General features: G+C 56.0%; 5 protein-coding genes across 5 annotated transcripts; 2 read left to right on the plus strand and 3 right to left on the minus strand.

The window, feature by feature from the left end:
• Positions 1 to 8: 8 nt before the first annotated feature.
• Positions 9 to 2,245, plus strand: BU26DRAFT_562250 (ankyrin; the record flags this gene model as incomplete). The annotated part of the gene is made up of 2 exons (XM_033833009.1): positions 9 to 424; positions 478 to 2,245. The coding sequence occupies 2 exons, from the start codon at positions 9 to 11 to the stop codon at positions 2,243 to 2,245; spliced, it is 2,184 nt and encodes a 727-aa protein (XP_033687520.1).
• Positions 2,246 to 3,042: 797 nt separating this feature from the next.
• On the minus strand, positions 3,043 to 4,315 carry BU26DRAFT_480197 (uncharacterized protein; the record flags this gene model as incomplete). The annotated part of the gene is made up of 3 exons (XM_033825698.1): positions 3,043 to 3,667; positions 3,765 to 3,904; positions 3,995 to 4,315. The coding sequence occupies 3 exons, from the start codon at positions 4,313 to 4,315 to the stop codon at positions 3,286 to 3,288; spliced, it is 843 nt and encodes a 280-aa protein (XP_033687521.1). The 3' UTR covers positions 3,043 to 3,285.
• Positions 4,316 to 5,431: 1,116 nt separating this feature from the next.
• Positions 5,432 to 5,866, minus strand: BU26DRAFT_562252 (uncharacterized protein; the record flags this gene model as incomplete). The annotated part of the gene is made up of 4 exons (XM_033833010.1): positions 5,432 to 5,467; positions 5,522 to 5,624; positions 5,753 to 5,804; positions 5,860 to 5,866. 4 exons carry the CDS (start codon positions 5,864 to 5,866, stop codon positions 5,432 to 5,434), a joined length of 198 nt encoding a protein of 65 aa, XP_033687522.1.
• A 356-nt stretch (positions 5,867 to 6,222) lies between these two features.
• On the minus strand, positions 6,223 to 7,447 carry BU26DRAFT_517121 (uncharacterized protein). The gene is made up of 2 exons (XM_033828496.1): positions 7,099 to 7,447; positions 6,223 to 7,034 (listed from the first exon to the last, which is right to left on the minus strand). Exons 1-2 carry the CDS (start codon positions 7,170 to 7,172, stop codon positions 6,230 to 6,232), a joined length of 879 nt encoding a protein of 292 aa, XP_033687523.1. The 5' UTR covers positions 7,173 to 7,447; the 3' UTR covers positions 6,223 to 6,229.
• Positions 7,448 to 7,908: 461 nt separating this feature from the next.
• BU26DRAFT_258059 (MFS general substrate transporter) lies at positions 7,909 to 10,220 on the plus strand. The gene is made up of 9 exons (XM_033821226.1): positions 7,909 to 8,284; positions 8,336 to 8,413; positions 8,576 to 8,668; positions 8,721 to 8,762; positions 8,819 to 8,872; positions 8,925 to 8,946; positions 9,008 to 9,086; positions 9,143 to 9,259; positions 9,318 to 10,220. The coding sequence occupies exons 1-9, from the start codon at positions 8,101 to 8,103 to the stop codon at positions 10,107 to 10,109; spliced, it is 1,461 nt and encodes a 486-aa protein (XP_033687524.1). The 5' UTR covers positions 7,909 to 8,100; the 3' UTR covers positions 10,110 to 10,220.
• The last annotated feature ends 567 nt before the right edge of the window (positions 10,221 to 10,787 follow it).

Below are 10,787 nucleotides of genomic sequence, written 5' to 3' on the forward strand. Positions count from 1 at the left end.
ACACGAAAATGGATCCAATGTCGTTGGCCACTGGCTGCGTAGCCATTGCCAGGGCGGCTGGGAGTGCGGCCATCGAAATCCACACCCTCGTCACCAAATACAAAGACGTGCCCAATGTGGTACGCTCCTTGCTAGTCCAATTAAAGATGACGGATGCTACCGCCGGTCGACTGCAGGCCTTGCTCGACAAGAACCCGGCGACCCTTAACGCCGAAGAAGCGAACACTTTGCGTCTGTCGTTGGCGGAATGTAATAGCCTCTTGGTCCGGATAAGGGCACATATCGATCCGTCGAAGAGCAATCCGAACACGGGCTTCTTGCGTAGGATAAAGCATATCTGGAACGAATCCCTTCTCAGAGAGGACCATGGGAGGCTCAAAACGCAGTTAGAGGCGCAGCAACAGCTGCTGACCCTTATCAGCTTGTAATGATGTTCTGGTCAGGACTTAGCTACGCCAGTTCACTAATGCGATGCAGATCTCAGCAGGAGCGCACGAAGGCTCGCCAGGATCCCGTCACACGGTCCATTCTCTCTCGGGCTCGGGACGATGCCACCATATATACAGCGCGAGACAATGCCTCCATAAGGCCACCGTCCACGATACGGAGCTCGGACACATCCATCGGTGATCTCAGTTACGAGGCAGATCTGGCGAGCAGTGAGGCATACCAGGCTGCATTTGCAAGCATGATGTCAAAGACGAGAGGAAGCGGGGAGCCTGCCACCGAATTGCGGGATATTGAGGGAAGTCTGAAGGATCCTTCCGTCGCCGATAGCAAGACCAGTATTGGATCATCTACCCTGCGTAGCGCGGACAGCAACTCCTACCATTCCAGCCGATTTATAATGCCTCTCGGGAACCAAAAAAGGCTCTCCCAGCAATTAGGAAATGTCGCTTTCCAAGGAAACACGCAAAGGGGCCGAGAATTGTTAGCTGCAGGCGCAAACATCGATTTCCGAGACGATAATAAGAAGACTGCCTTGTACCGAGCCGTCGAGAACAAAAAGGTGGAAACTGTACAAATGCTCCTAGAGCATGCACCGCGGGCAGACTTGGGCGATGAAAAGGGCCGTCCTCCACTTACCAAGGCAGTGATGGTTGGAGATCGAGCTCTGGTCGAGCTCCTCCTTCACTATAATGCTGATGTCAACGCTAAGGACCGGAACGGTAGCGCTGCACTGCACTTCGCAACCCAGGACTGCAAGCCAGAAATTGCCGCTCATCTGCTAGAGATGGGTGCAGACCCAGACGTCCAGAATAATTGGGGCTTGAGGCCGTTGCACTACTGCGGAATCTCGGGCGATGCAGAGACCGCGGGACTGCTTGCTGATTTAGGGGCCGACTTGAACGCTACCCGACAGATGCGAGCTCGACTCAGTAACCCGTTCTTAGCGCCTAGCCAGTCAGTCAAAGAGAATGATACTCCTTTACATACTGCCATCAAGAGCGGTTCTGTGGCCGTAGTTCAGCAGCTGGTGGAGGCGGGAGCCAACATGGAAGCACGCTATAGAAAGCATCGCTCTACAGCCTTAGGCTTGGCGGTGTATCAGCTAGAACACTTAAAAGACGTACAAGATAGGGAATCCCGGACCCAAGAGCTTGAAGCCATGATCCAGATCATGGTCAAGCACGGGGCGGACGTCAAGAAAGTTCACAGAAACGTCAATCGTTCAGCAAACGTGAAGGGCTTGTTGAACGGCGAATCACCTCAGAGGGGCGAGACAACTTCACCTTCGAGATCAAATCGATCAGGAAGCAGCCGTGACCGCCAAGAGCATTCGGGAAGGCCAGTTTCACAACCTCAGGTCACTGAGAAAGACTCACCAAGAACAAGAAGGAAACCATTACCTCGACCATTTGAAACCGGATACAGCGCAGACTCCCATCGGAGAAGCACCAAGACCACAAACGCAATGCCCTCGAGCAAATCTCCGCCATCACGAACCCGAATCCCTGCAGAGCCACCGTTTCCGCCATCCAGATCTCCGCAGCACGACACCTACCCTTACAGTTCGTACTCCACTTCGCGATCCGGTCGTCGATACCACGAGACATCTCCAGGGGGAGTGGAAGACGCCTTTCTCACCGGCACGCAGCCCTACAACGCTCCTTCGCCACCGACATCACCACAATCAGAAGACTATGGAGCGGCCCAACGACCGCGTAGGCGGACACGTATGCCTACCGCTACGTCCGACGTCGACTTACCCGCGCGTACGAGTTCAGACGCTAATTCATACTAAGAGCTAGCTCTTGTCTACTTTCAGCACCAGTCTGCTCACTCCTAGTTCAACCTTCCCTCCAGTACGAGGTGCTACAATTGCCGGAACTAATGCATGGATAAGGGCGGACGTCCTTTCTCGCCAGTTTCTCTTCTTCCATTATCCTTCTTCCCGTCTGCGAGCGTATCTGGCGCGATGTATAGCTCCACAATCTTCCTTTTTTTCGCTGCTCTTTTGTGTACTTTTTTTTGGATTGATCGTGCGTTGTTACTCGCAGGCCTATATTTCTATTCCTAGATACCCCGCCTTTGCGCAACTGCTAAGTTGATGCATGCAATGCTATTACGTTCTTTCTTGGCTTTTTCGCAGCCCTTTTTTTTTTATACGTGCGCGCAGCCGTTCGCTCGGCTGGAGCAGCATTGGCATTCCGTTGTAAGGAGTCTTAAGCACGCTGGAATCATCCTGGATGGATGGATGGATGGGCGTTCGGTTCTCCACTAGCCAACACCCCGGAACGAGGAGGATAGATAGGACGAAAGCCTGACTGAAGAAATGCGGAGAATTGGATACTGGGACTGCGGTCCCTTCACTGAGAGAGACGGCAATCTACTCGACTGTAGTTCGTATACTTACATATACATATTCACGTGTTATGTGCAACCTTGGTCGCGAGCTAAAAGCTAGTGAAAGCCCAACTCAAGCAAGTCTCGTAGTCTTTATTATGTGCTGAAGGGTCCCTGAGGTGGCAATGCACTTTCCGAGGTATGTCACGAGTGCGGTTCATATGGTGACGCTTTTCTTTCTCTAGGCGTGGATTTGCAACGTGGAATAGAAACTCGACGAGTAGAATTGTGAAGTGCGTGAGAGGTGCATGAGGTGTCTTGTTTGAAGAGTAGATTGTTGGTTGTCCCTGGGGACGTCTATACCTGGTCATGACACCAGTACCATATATCCCGATCCCGTATTAGATTCCCTCGCTCCACGACGCCAGGCCCATCGTGGATATCATTCCATTCCCATGCCATCGTATATCCTGAACTCCACTAAGCCCCTACCAACCTTTACGCCTCCATCTCCTCCTCGACCCAATCCCGCCACTCCCTCCACTCGCGGTACCCTAATCTGACCTGCCGCCCCTGATACCGCACCACGTTCAACTCTACCTTCCTCCAGTCTTCGCGGCGTCCACTCCACCCCGCTTTCCGCATCAGGCTCACCATGGTCTCCTCCCTTGTCCAGCCCTGCTCTTTCGCGACGTCGGGCAGGTATGTGGAGCCGTAGCGGCGGCCGTGGTAGGTGAAGGAGATGCGCAGGCCGTGCGTGCCGATGGCCCAGTCGAGTGGGTCGGAGATGGATTCGAAGTGCGTGAGGAGCGTAACGCCGCATTCGAGGGTGGGCAGTTCGCGGGCGGAGACGGGGTGGAAGCGCGTGTCTTCGAAGGCACTGAGGGCTTTGCGTTAGCTGGATCGCTCTTCAAACCTGCATTGCAGAGCCGGTCGCATATCGTGTAGAAATAGAGCTAAGGGAGGAAGGAACGTACGAAGTCAGGGCATAGGATCTCAACCCGTCATCCAACTCCTGCGCTTCGAACGTGCCGATGCACCCACGCAGCCGCTTCTCCCCGCTCCTCGAGATCACATTCCACGTCACGAAGAGCGGGCTCCCGTCCTCAGCCCGCTCCTTCTCCGCCTCCTTGTGTAATCTCTTCCCGAGCGAGAAGAAGCTACTCCGACTACTGCTCTTGCTCGTCGCGGAGCTCGCCTCGCTAACCCCGCTCGGCGTCGAGCTCGTGCTCTGCACGCTGCTCGAGCTAGCACTCTGCGGCGAGGGCGCAAGAAGTCTGGATATCGCGGCCGGGCGATACGAAGACGCGTTCGCAGTAGCAGCAGTGGGAGGCGAGTTCTCGTCGAAGTCTTCCGAGTCAGAGGGCGGCTCCAAGTCTTCTTCGGGTGCGTTCGGGTCCGCAGCGGTGGGATCGGCGTTGTATCTCTTCCAGAGGAGTTCGCACTGGCGCAGGTTGAGCGGCGGGCGCTTTTCCAGGCTGGCAGAGAGCGTGTCGAAGCAGTACGCGCAATGGGCTTGGGTAGCCATCGTGTTGGCGGCGTGCTTGTTGCTGACGCCTGGGAAGAGCGACTTGGGACGCGTTGTCGCTCCGGCGAGCTTGACAAGGAGGAGAGTAATGAGAAAGAAGGAAAGCGAAGCGGCGAGCTTCGAAAGAAGCGGGACGACGCGCAAAAGCAGGGCAGCAATTAGGAGCGTGCGTCAAAGGTACGTTTAGTGATTCAGAACTAGGCTAAGGCTGTGCAATGCAGGCTGGTTTCTGGCCAGGAATGAGGCCCGCAGGTTCCTCTTTCTTCAGTCTGTCCGGGGTGAGCGCTGCAAGAGCATGAGGGGGGTTGTCGGTAAAATTGGCTGCGTCGGATGCTCTTGCACCACCTCCGGAGAGATGAAGAGGTGTGGGTGGGACGTGGTGGGGTGGGGTTTGAGGAGGTTGGGTGGAGTTGGAGTGCTGCTTGTTCCCCGCCGGGCTTTCGCGACGTGCTCGAAGCTGGAACGTTGGACCGCAACAGCTCCGAGCTCCCCAGCCCGGTTTAAAGAGCTGCACGTGGAATGAAGAGACATCACCTGAACGGCGACAAGCTGCAAACGCCCTCGCCTGCTGACAAAATTGTGCATTGATCTATGACGCTTCGGGCCGGCACTGCCTCGCTGTGCTTTGAGCGCCTGATCGCGTGTTGGCAGTTCCGTCAGCTTCCTGAATGACAGCAAAAGTCTAGACTCAGGGCATAATATGTAACCCCATCTCCATGCACCTGCACCTCACGGAAGAGAGGGCAGGTGTTTGGTAATGATGGGGTGTCAATCTAGGCACGAATATTATCCTTCAGCAGGTCGAACATGGGAAAGCTCTGGTGCTGTACACACTAATGCCGTTTGAGGCCGCAGCCTCGTCATCGCAGACGGACCCGTTGATCGCAACAAACGATGAACCAGTGCTCGATTGTTCACCACGCTGGCATCACTGAGCGAGCCAACTGGCTTTTCGACTTATTCATTGCCGCATCATGCCTATGGTGAGGAACCCGCGTCCCGATATCAGCTCGGAGCCGTCATAGAAAGTCCGGATGCCATTGACGCCAGCAAAATGTCTCGTGGTAGAACTGGAAAGCCGCCCTCGTCGCTCGCTCGCTCGTGGTCGCCCTCCGCTCATGCCGCGTCGCGCTTGCCCTCCTTGACCTCCTTCTGCAACGGCCGTCAGCTTTGTGCAATGTCTCGGAACCGGCAACAAGTACGCACCAGGGCCTTCATTGTGCCGTGAAGAGCATGCCTGTGGTTTCTCCGGAACTTGGGGTCGGTACCCTTGAGCGACGGGTATCGGTGCGTCAGAGGCTTCTTGATACTGTAGAATATCCCAAGTTAGCAGCCATATATCCCATGTCTAACAGTATTATCGCGGGGAATTGGGGAGAGCGGCGCGAGTAAGATGATATCGCTGCCGGTGGAGATGCGGCGCTGGGTTATGCGTACCCGTTCCTGTGGGCTTTCTTCGACTGGTTGTGCTGGGACGAGTTCTTTGACTCTGCGAATTTCGTCAGCGAATCTGTCCCATTACCGCGGACCGGGAAGCAGCATACTGGCCATGGCGACGGTGGTTTGTGTCGAATTGGCTGGGCGATTTGACGATGAGCTGGGTGTTGGTTTGCAGCTCGGAATTTGGTGAGTGCGGCGCAAGCGAGCCGCAAAAGCACGCTAGCAGCCACAAGCGGTTAGCGCGAAATGACCGACGAACAACTCATTCCTCAGGGCCATTCCTCTCCTTGGACACCAACGCGCCAATTCGACTTCTTGCATTCATTGATATCATGATAATAGCCATATCAAACAATCGAGCGACCCGGCCGCCTTTTGGAACCAAGGATAGCCATCATAGCCCGCTAGACTAAAGGAACATATCCGAACTCCAGAGTCAACCCCAGTGGAGGTAGCGACATGAGTTTCCCCCAGCTAATACTCCCGATGCTGCTCGACCTCCATGACTTCCTGGCTCGGAGCCGCAGCTTGGCCGGCTTGACGCTGACGCATTCTCTCCCGGATGACCTGCTCTGCAGTGGTAGCACCTCCGGGTCCCTGACCAGTCAATGGCGGCGTGCGGTTAGTTGTATCAACGACGTCCTCATCATAGGTCATGCCATCCAGCATCTTCGTCTCCTGCTTCTGTTGCTCTGCGCTTGAAGTGGTCTGCGTCGTGCCTGAGCTGCTCGGGATGCTCACGCCAGTCATCGGGCTAGCGGGCGGTTGGTCGCGCAGATACTGAGGCACCGCGCTTGCCTTGCCAATTGCCGGGCTTCCCAGCTGGCTGTGCTGTCGGGCTGGGGTCCTCGCGCCCTCGCCGAAGCCGACCAAGGAGGCCGCCTCGTCACTGAAGCCTCCCATGCTAGATGTCTCGGGGTCCTGGTCCTCGCTCATCCGATCTGGGTCGTACACATCGCTACCGCTAGCCCATGTTGTCCTGCCGCCCACACTTCCGGTGGCGCTCGCGCTGCCGACGGTGCTGCGCTCGCGGAAGATCTGGGGTTGGTTGTTCGCATCGAAGTAGCCGGGCGGAGGATTGTTTGCAGCGCCAGGGGCCAGTCCGTGCGGATTGCGCCCAGAGACAGCTACACGCTCCAGTCCTGCCAAGCGCGAAATACGGTCAGCGCGCTCGGCCTCGGCTGGCTGATGGTGATGCGGAAAGTGGCCGCGGTGGCCGTCCTTGATAGCGACGGTAGAGAGCTCGGACATGGACGTGGTCGCAGAGTTTGGGGTGCCCCTATAGGCGCGTTGTATCAGTTATCTCATGCATAAGGACAGTTGCGGTAGGAGGGCTGCCTTACGGAGCGTCGTTGGGCGTCGTCGGATCCGACTGCGGCGGAGGCAGGTTGATAAGGGTCGGCGGGTTCGCAGTCATGGCGACTTGGTTTCTGAGTGCTTGTTCGAGTTGTGTTCTTTGAGAGTCGTGGTGATAGGAGATTTAGGGGTGGACGTAGGTGGTACGGTTCTCGAGAAACGAGAAGTTACAGGGCTACGTCACTCGTCGCTCCCGGCGCCCAGGATCGCTCAAAGAATGCAAGGGCGAGTCACACGGGCATCGAAGATCAGCGGAGCCAAAGGGGGTTGCGTCTGGGATTCTGGAAGCCTCAAGAACGCGGGCAGAGATACAGATGCTGTCTCGAATTGAGTTACGAGCAGCAGCCTCACTGCTCCTTGCGACGGTCCTCTTGGCACTGACGTTGGCGCAGGGTCGGGGTGCAGACACATGTGACGTGTCTGATTGGCCGCCTACCGTGCCCGCTCCATATCACGCCTCACTCACGATCCGCCCACGCTTTTCCGTCTTCTGTAACGACCGGCCCTCCTCCTTATCCGTTTCGATCCAATTCATCTGGTCTCGCAGGCTGACTTGCATACTTGCATGTGGACAGGCCCGTATCCCGGAAGCGGCACCCTGGTAGACTGCCCAGGGCCAGTGCGTTGCAGACCGCCATCCCCCCAGCCTGTGGACGCTCCTTCACGCCCTCCAATACTTACTGAAGCGTCTTAAGATAACAGCCCGCTACATTACTCGCAACGCGTCTTTCGCACGCGGATGAATGGCGGAATTAATTCCTCTAGGCGCGTCTTCGTCGCTTCCCCGCAAATCCGGGGTCTGGGGTAGCGGCCGGGTACGTAGTTCGGAGCGGATTGTCGGGTAGTGCTCCTGCAGCATCATTGGCCGTATCTCTGCCCGGCAACGTGGTAATGGAGCGTGCAGAGTATAAGAAGTTTACCTTCACCTGCGCCCTTCTGCAAGGATCAAGATAACGCTCTCTCTTTCCCCCCCAGAGACCACCGTCGCCATGGCAGACATCAAAGACGCAGCCAGCTTCCCACCAGACGAGAAGATCGAAGTCATCAATGACACCCGGGGCGCGAGCATCGACCCGGTCGCAGAGAAGAAACTGCTGCGGAAATGCGACCTCTACGTCCTCCCGCCTCTCTTCGTCCTGTTCCTTCTGGCCTTCCTAGATCGAACCAATATTGGTATGATTCTCTCACTTGAGGCCTCCTAGGTGCCTACTGACGCATGGCTAGGCAATGCAAAGATCCAAGGGCTTACGGAAGAGCTCGATATGCACGGCTCCGACTACAACATTGCCCTGTTCATCTTTTGTATGATACAACCCGCTCCTCCCCTCACCTCTCTCGATAATGTGCCCGGGTTACCGTCTGAAATAACCCCCGGTGGCACTTCGCAATCCAGCCTTATCCAAGACAACGAGGATCCAAGCCCCTTCCATGATGGACTACGCTAATGCCACTATTCTCCTTTAGTTGTCCCGTATATCCTGTTTGAAGTTCCCTCGAACCTCGTCCTGAAAAAACTAGCTCCTTCGACCTGGTTGTCTCTTATCATGGTTCTTTGGGGTCAGTTCTTCGCGCGCGAACATGTCCGGACAACGAGTAACACATGACTCAGGCATAGCGACAATAGGCATGGGCTTGGTGAACAACTTTAAAGGTCAGTCGGGGCTTGATAAGCTAACCGACTGCGTCACTAAGCTAATCTGAATCCAGGACTCGTTGCCATGCGTGTTCTCATCGGTTTCTTCGAGGCCGGCTTGTTTCCAGGTACGTCTCCATTTTTTCCTGACACTGGTTAAGCAAAGCTAATCACAACCAGGTTGCGTCTACCTCATTAGCATGTAAGTGTTATATCAATCGAGACTCGTTGAGCAGGTCGTTCTGACCGTATCCCCAACACAGGTACTACAAACGCTACGAACTCCAGTGGCGCCTGACTCTCTTCTTCGCCGCTAGTATTATCGCAGGCGCCTTCGGTGGCGTACGTATTCTACCTCTCCCCAGCCAAATCATTCATTCCACTAACCACGCCATCAGTTACTAGCCTTTGCCATCGCCAAGATGGATGGCATCCGCGGATATGGCGGTTGGCGCTGGATCTTCATCATCGAGGGCCTGGTTACCGTTGTCTTTGGCTTAGTCTCCAAATTCTGGGTAAGCCAGCTTCGTCCCTTATTCCCCCTTGCGAAATGATTTCCTGACTTTCCTACAGGTCCCGGACTGGCCCGAAACCGCCAAATTCCTCAAAGAAGACGAGCGCGCCCTCCTAATCGCCCGCCTGTCCCACGACAGCGGCGATGCCGTCATGAACCGCTTCGATAAAGCCGCTGCCCGTCGCGTCTTCCGCGACCCAAAGATCTATCTAGGTACCCTGGCGTACTTCGGCATCGTAAACACGGGTTACGCGGGTTCCTTCTTCATCCCGACTATCGTCAAGGAACTCGGCTACACCTCCTCTGCCGCACAGATCCGCAGCATCCCCATCTTCGTCGTCGCCACCGTGGTCACGTTCTGCACGGCGTGGGCTTCCGACCGCGTCAGGCACAGGTACTGGTTCTGCATCGCTGGCCTGATTGTCGCAAGCGCAGGCTATATCCTGCTGCTTGCGCAGAACAATCTATCCTCGGGCGTTAAGTACTTCGCACTCTTCCTCATCGTGCCCGGCGGATACATCACGCAGCCTATTACTTTGGCCTGGATGTCAAATCTCGTGTCGGGCCACTACAAGCGCAGTGTCAGTTCGGCGATGCAGGTCGGCCTCGGAAACATCGGCGGCATCGTCGCCTCGAACGTGTTCCTCGCGAGCGAGAGCCCCAAGTATCCGACCGGATACGGCGTCTCGCTCGGCATGCTGTGGATATGCGGCGGCGCGTGCACGGCTTTGTATGTGCTTGCGAAGAGCGAGAATAGGAAGAGGGCAAGGGGCGAGCGGGATCATAGGCTTGAGGACCCCGATGCGGATAACCTGGGTGACGACCATCCGCATTTCAAGCTGGCTACTTAAGAGAGGGGCTAAAGGCGGGATAGAGGTTTGGATATAGAGGTGATAAAGGCGTTGCGTAGAGGGCAGAGAGCAGCGATCGCGGTGGGCCATGGTAGTGTTCGCTACGCCAGGGCCTACTGCTACCTCAATACATACACCCAACGCGCGATCTCCACTCAAGAAGAGGGGCGGGCATCCGTATCACTGAGAAGGGTCTCGCACTTCCAGATCCAGAAATTCAAAATGCGTCTGCCTTTCAACCAGGCAGCCAGCCAGCCTTGCTCGCTCCATCCATCCATCCACAAAATCCCCCAAATTCCCTTCGAAACCTCCCTGTTTCCACGCACCGCGCACCCCACAACACTCCGCTCTGCTCCCTCCAGCGAAGCAACGAAATCACCTGACATGACACGAACCGCTTGCGGGCCCGATATCTACCTCGGCCGAACCCGAACCCGAACCCGCCGAGTCACGACATCGCTCGCTCGCTCGCTTCATGGACAGCCAGCGTGGGATGGATAACTCCACTATCAGATCAGCTGAAATGCCATACCCGAACGACTTCCTTTCATCCACTGACTGCGTTCCGACACGTGTGGCGCGGTGAACATGCCACTTTGTAGTTTTGCCTCTCTATCTGTGTGTGATTCATTCCACGACGATTAGGGCCGAAGGGATGTAGGAAGGCTGAGGGCTGAA

Source organism: Trematosphaeria pertusa, assembly GCF_010094035.1.
Source record: "Trematosphaeria pertusa strain CBS 122368 unplaced genomic scaffold BU26scaffold_4, whole genome shotgun sequence".
Classification (NCBI taxonomy): Eukaryota; Fungi; Ascomycota; class Dothideomycetes; order Pleosporales; family Trematosphaeriaceae; genus Trematosphaeria; species Trematosphaeria pertusa.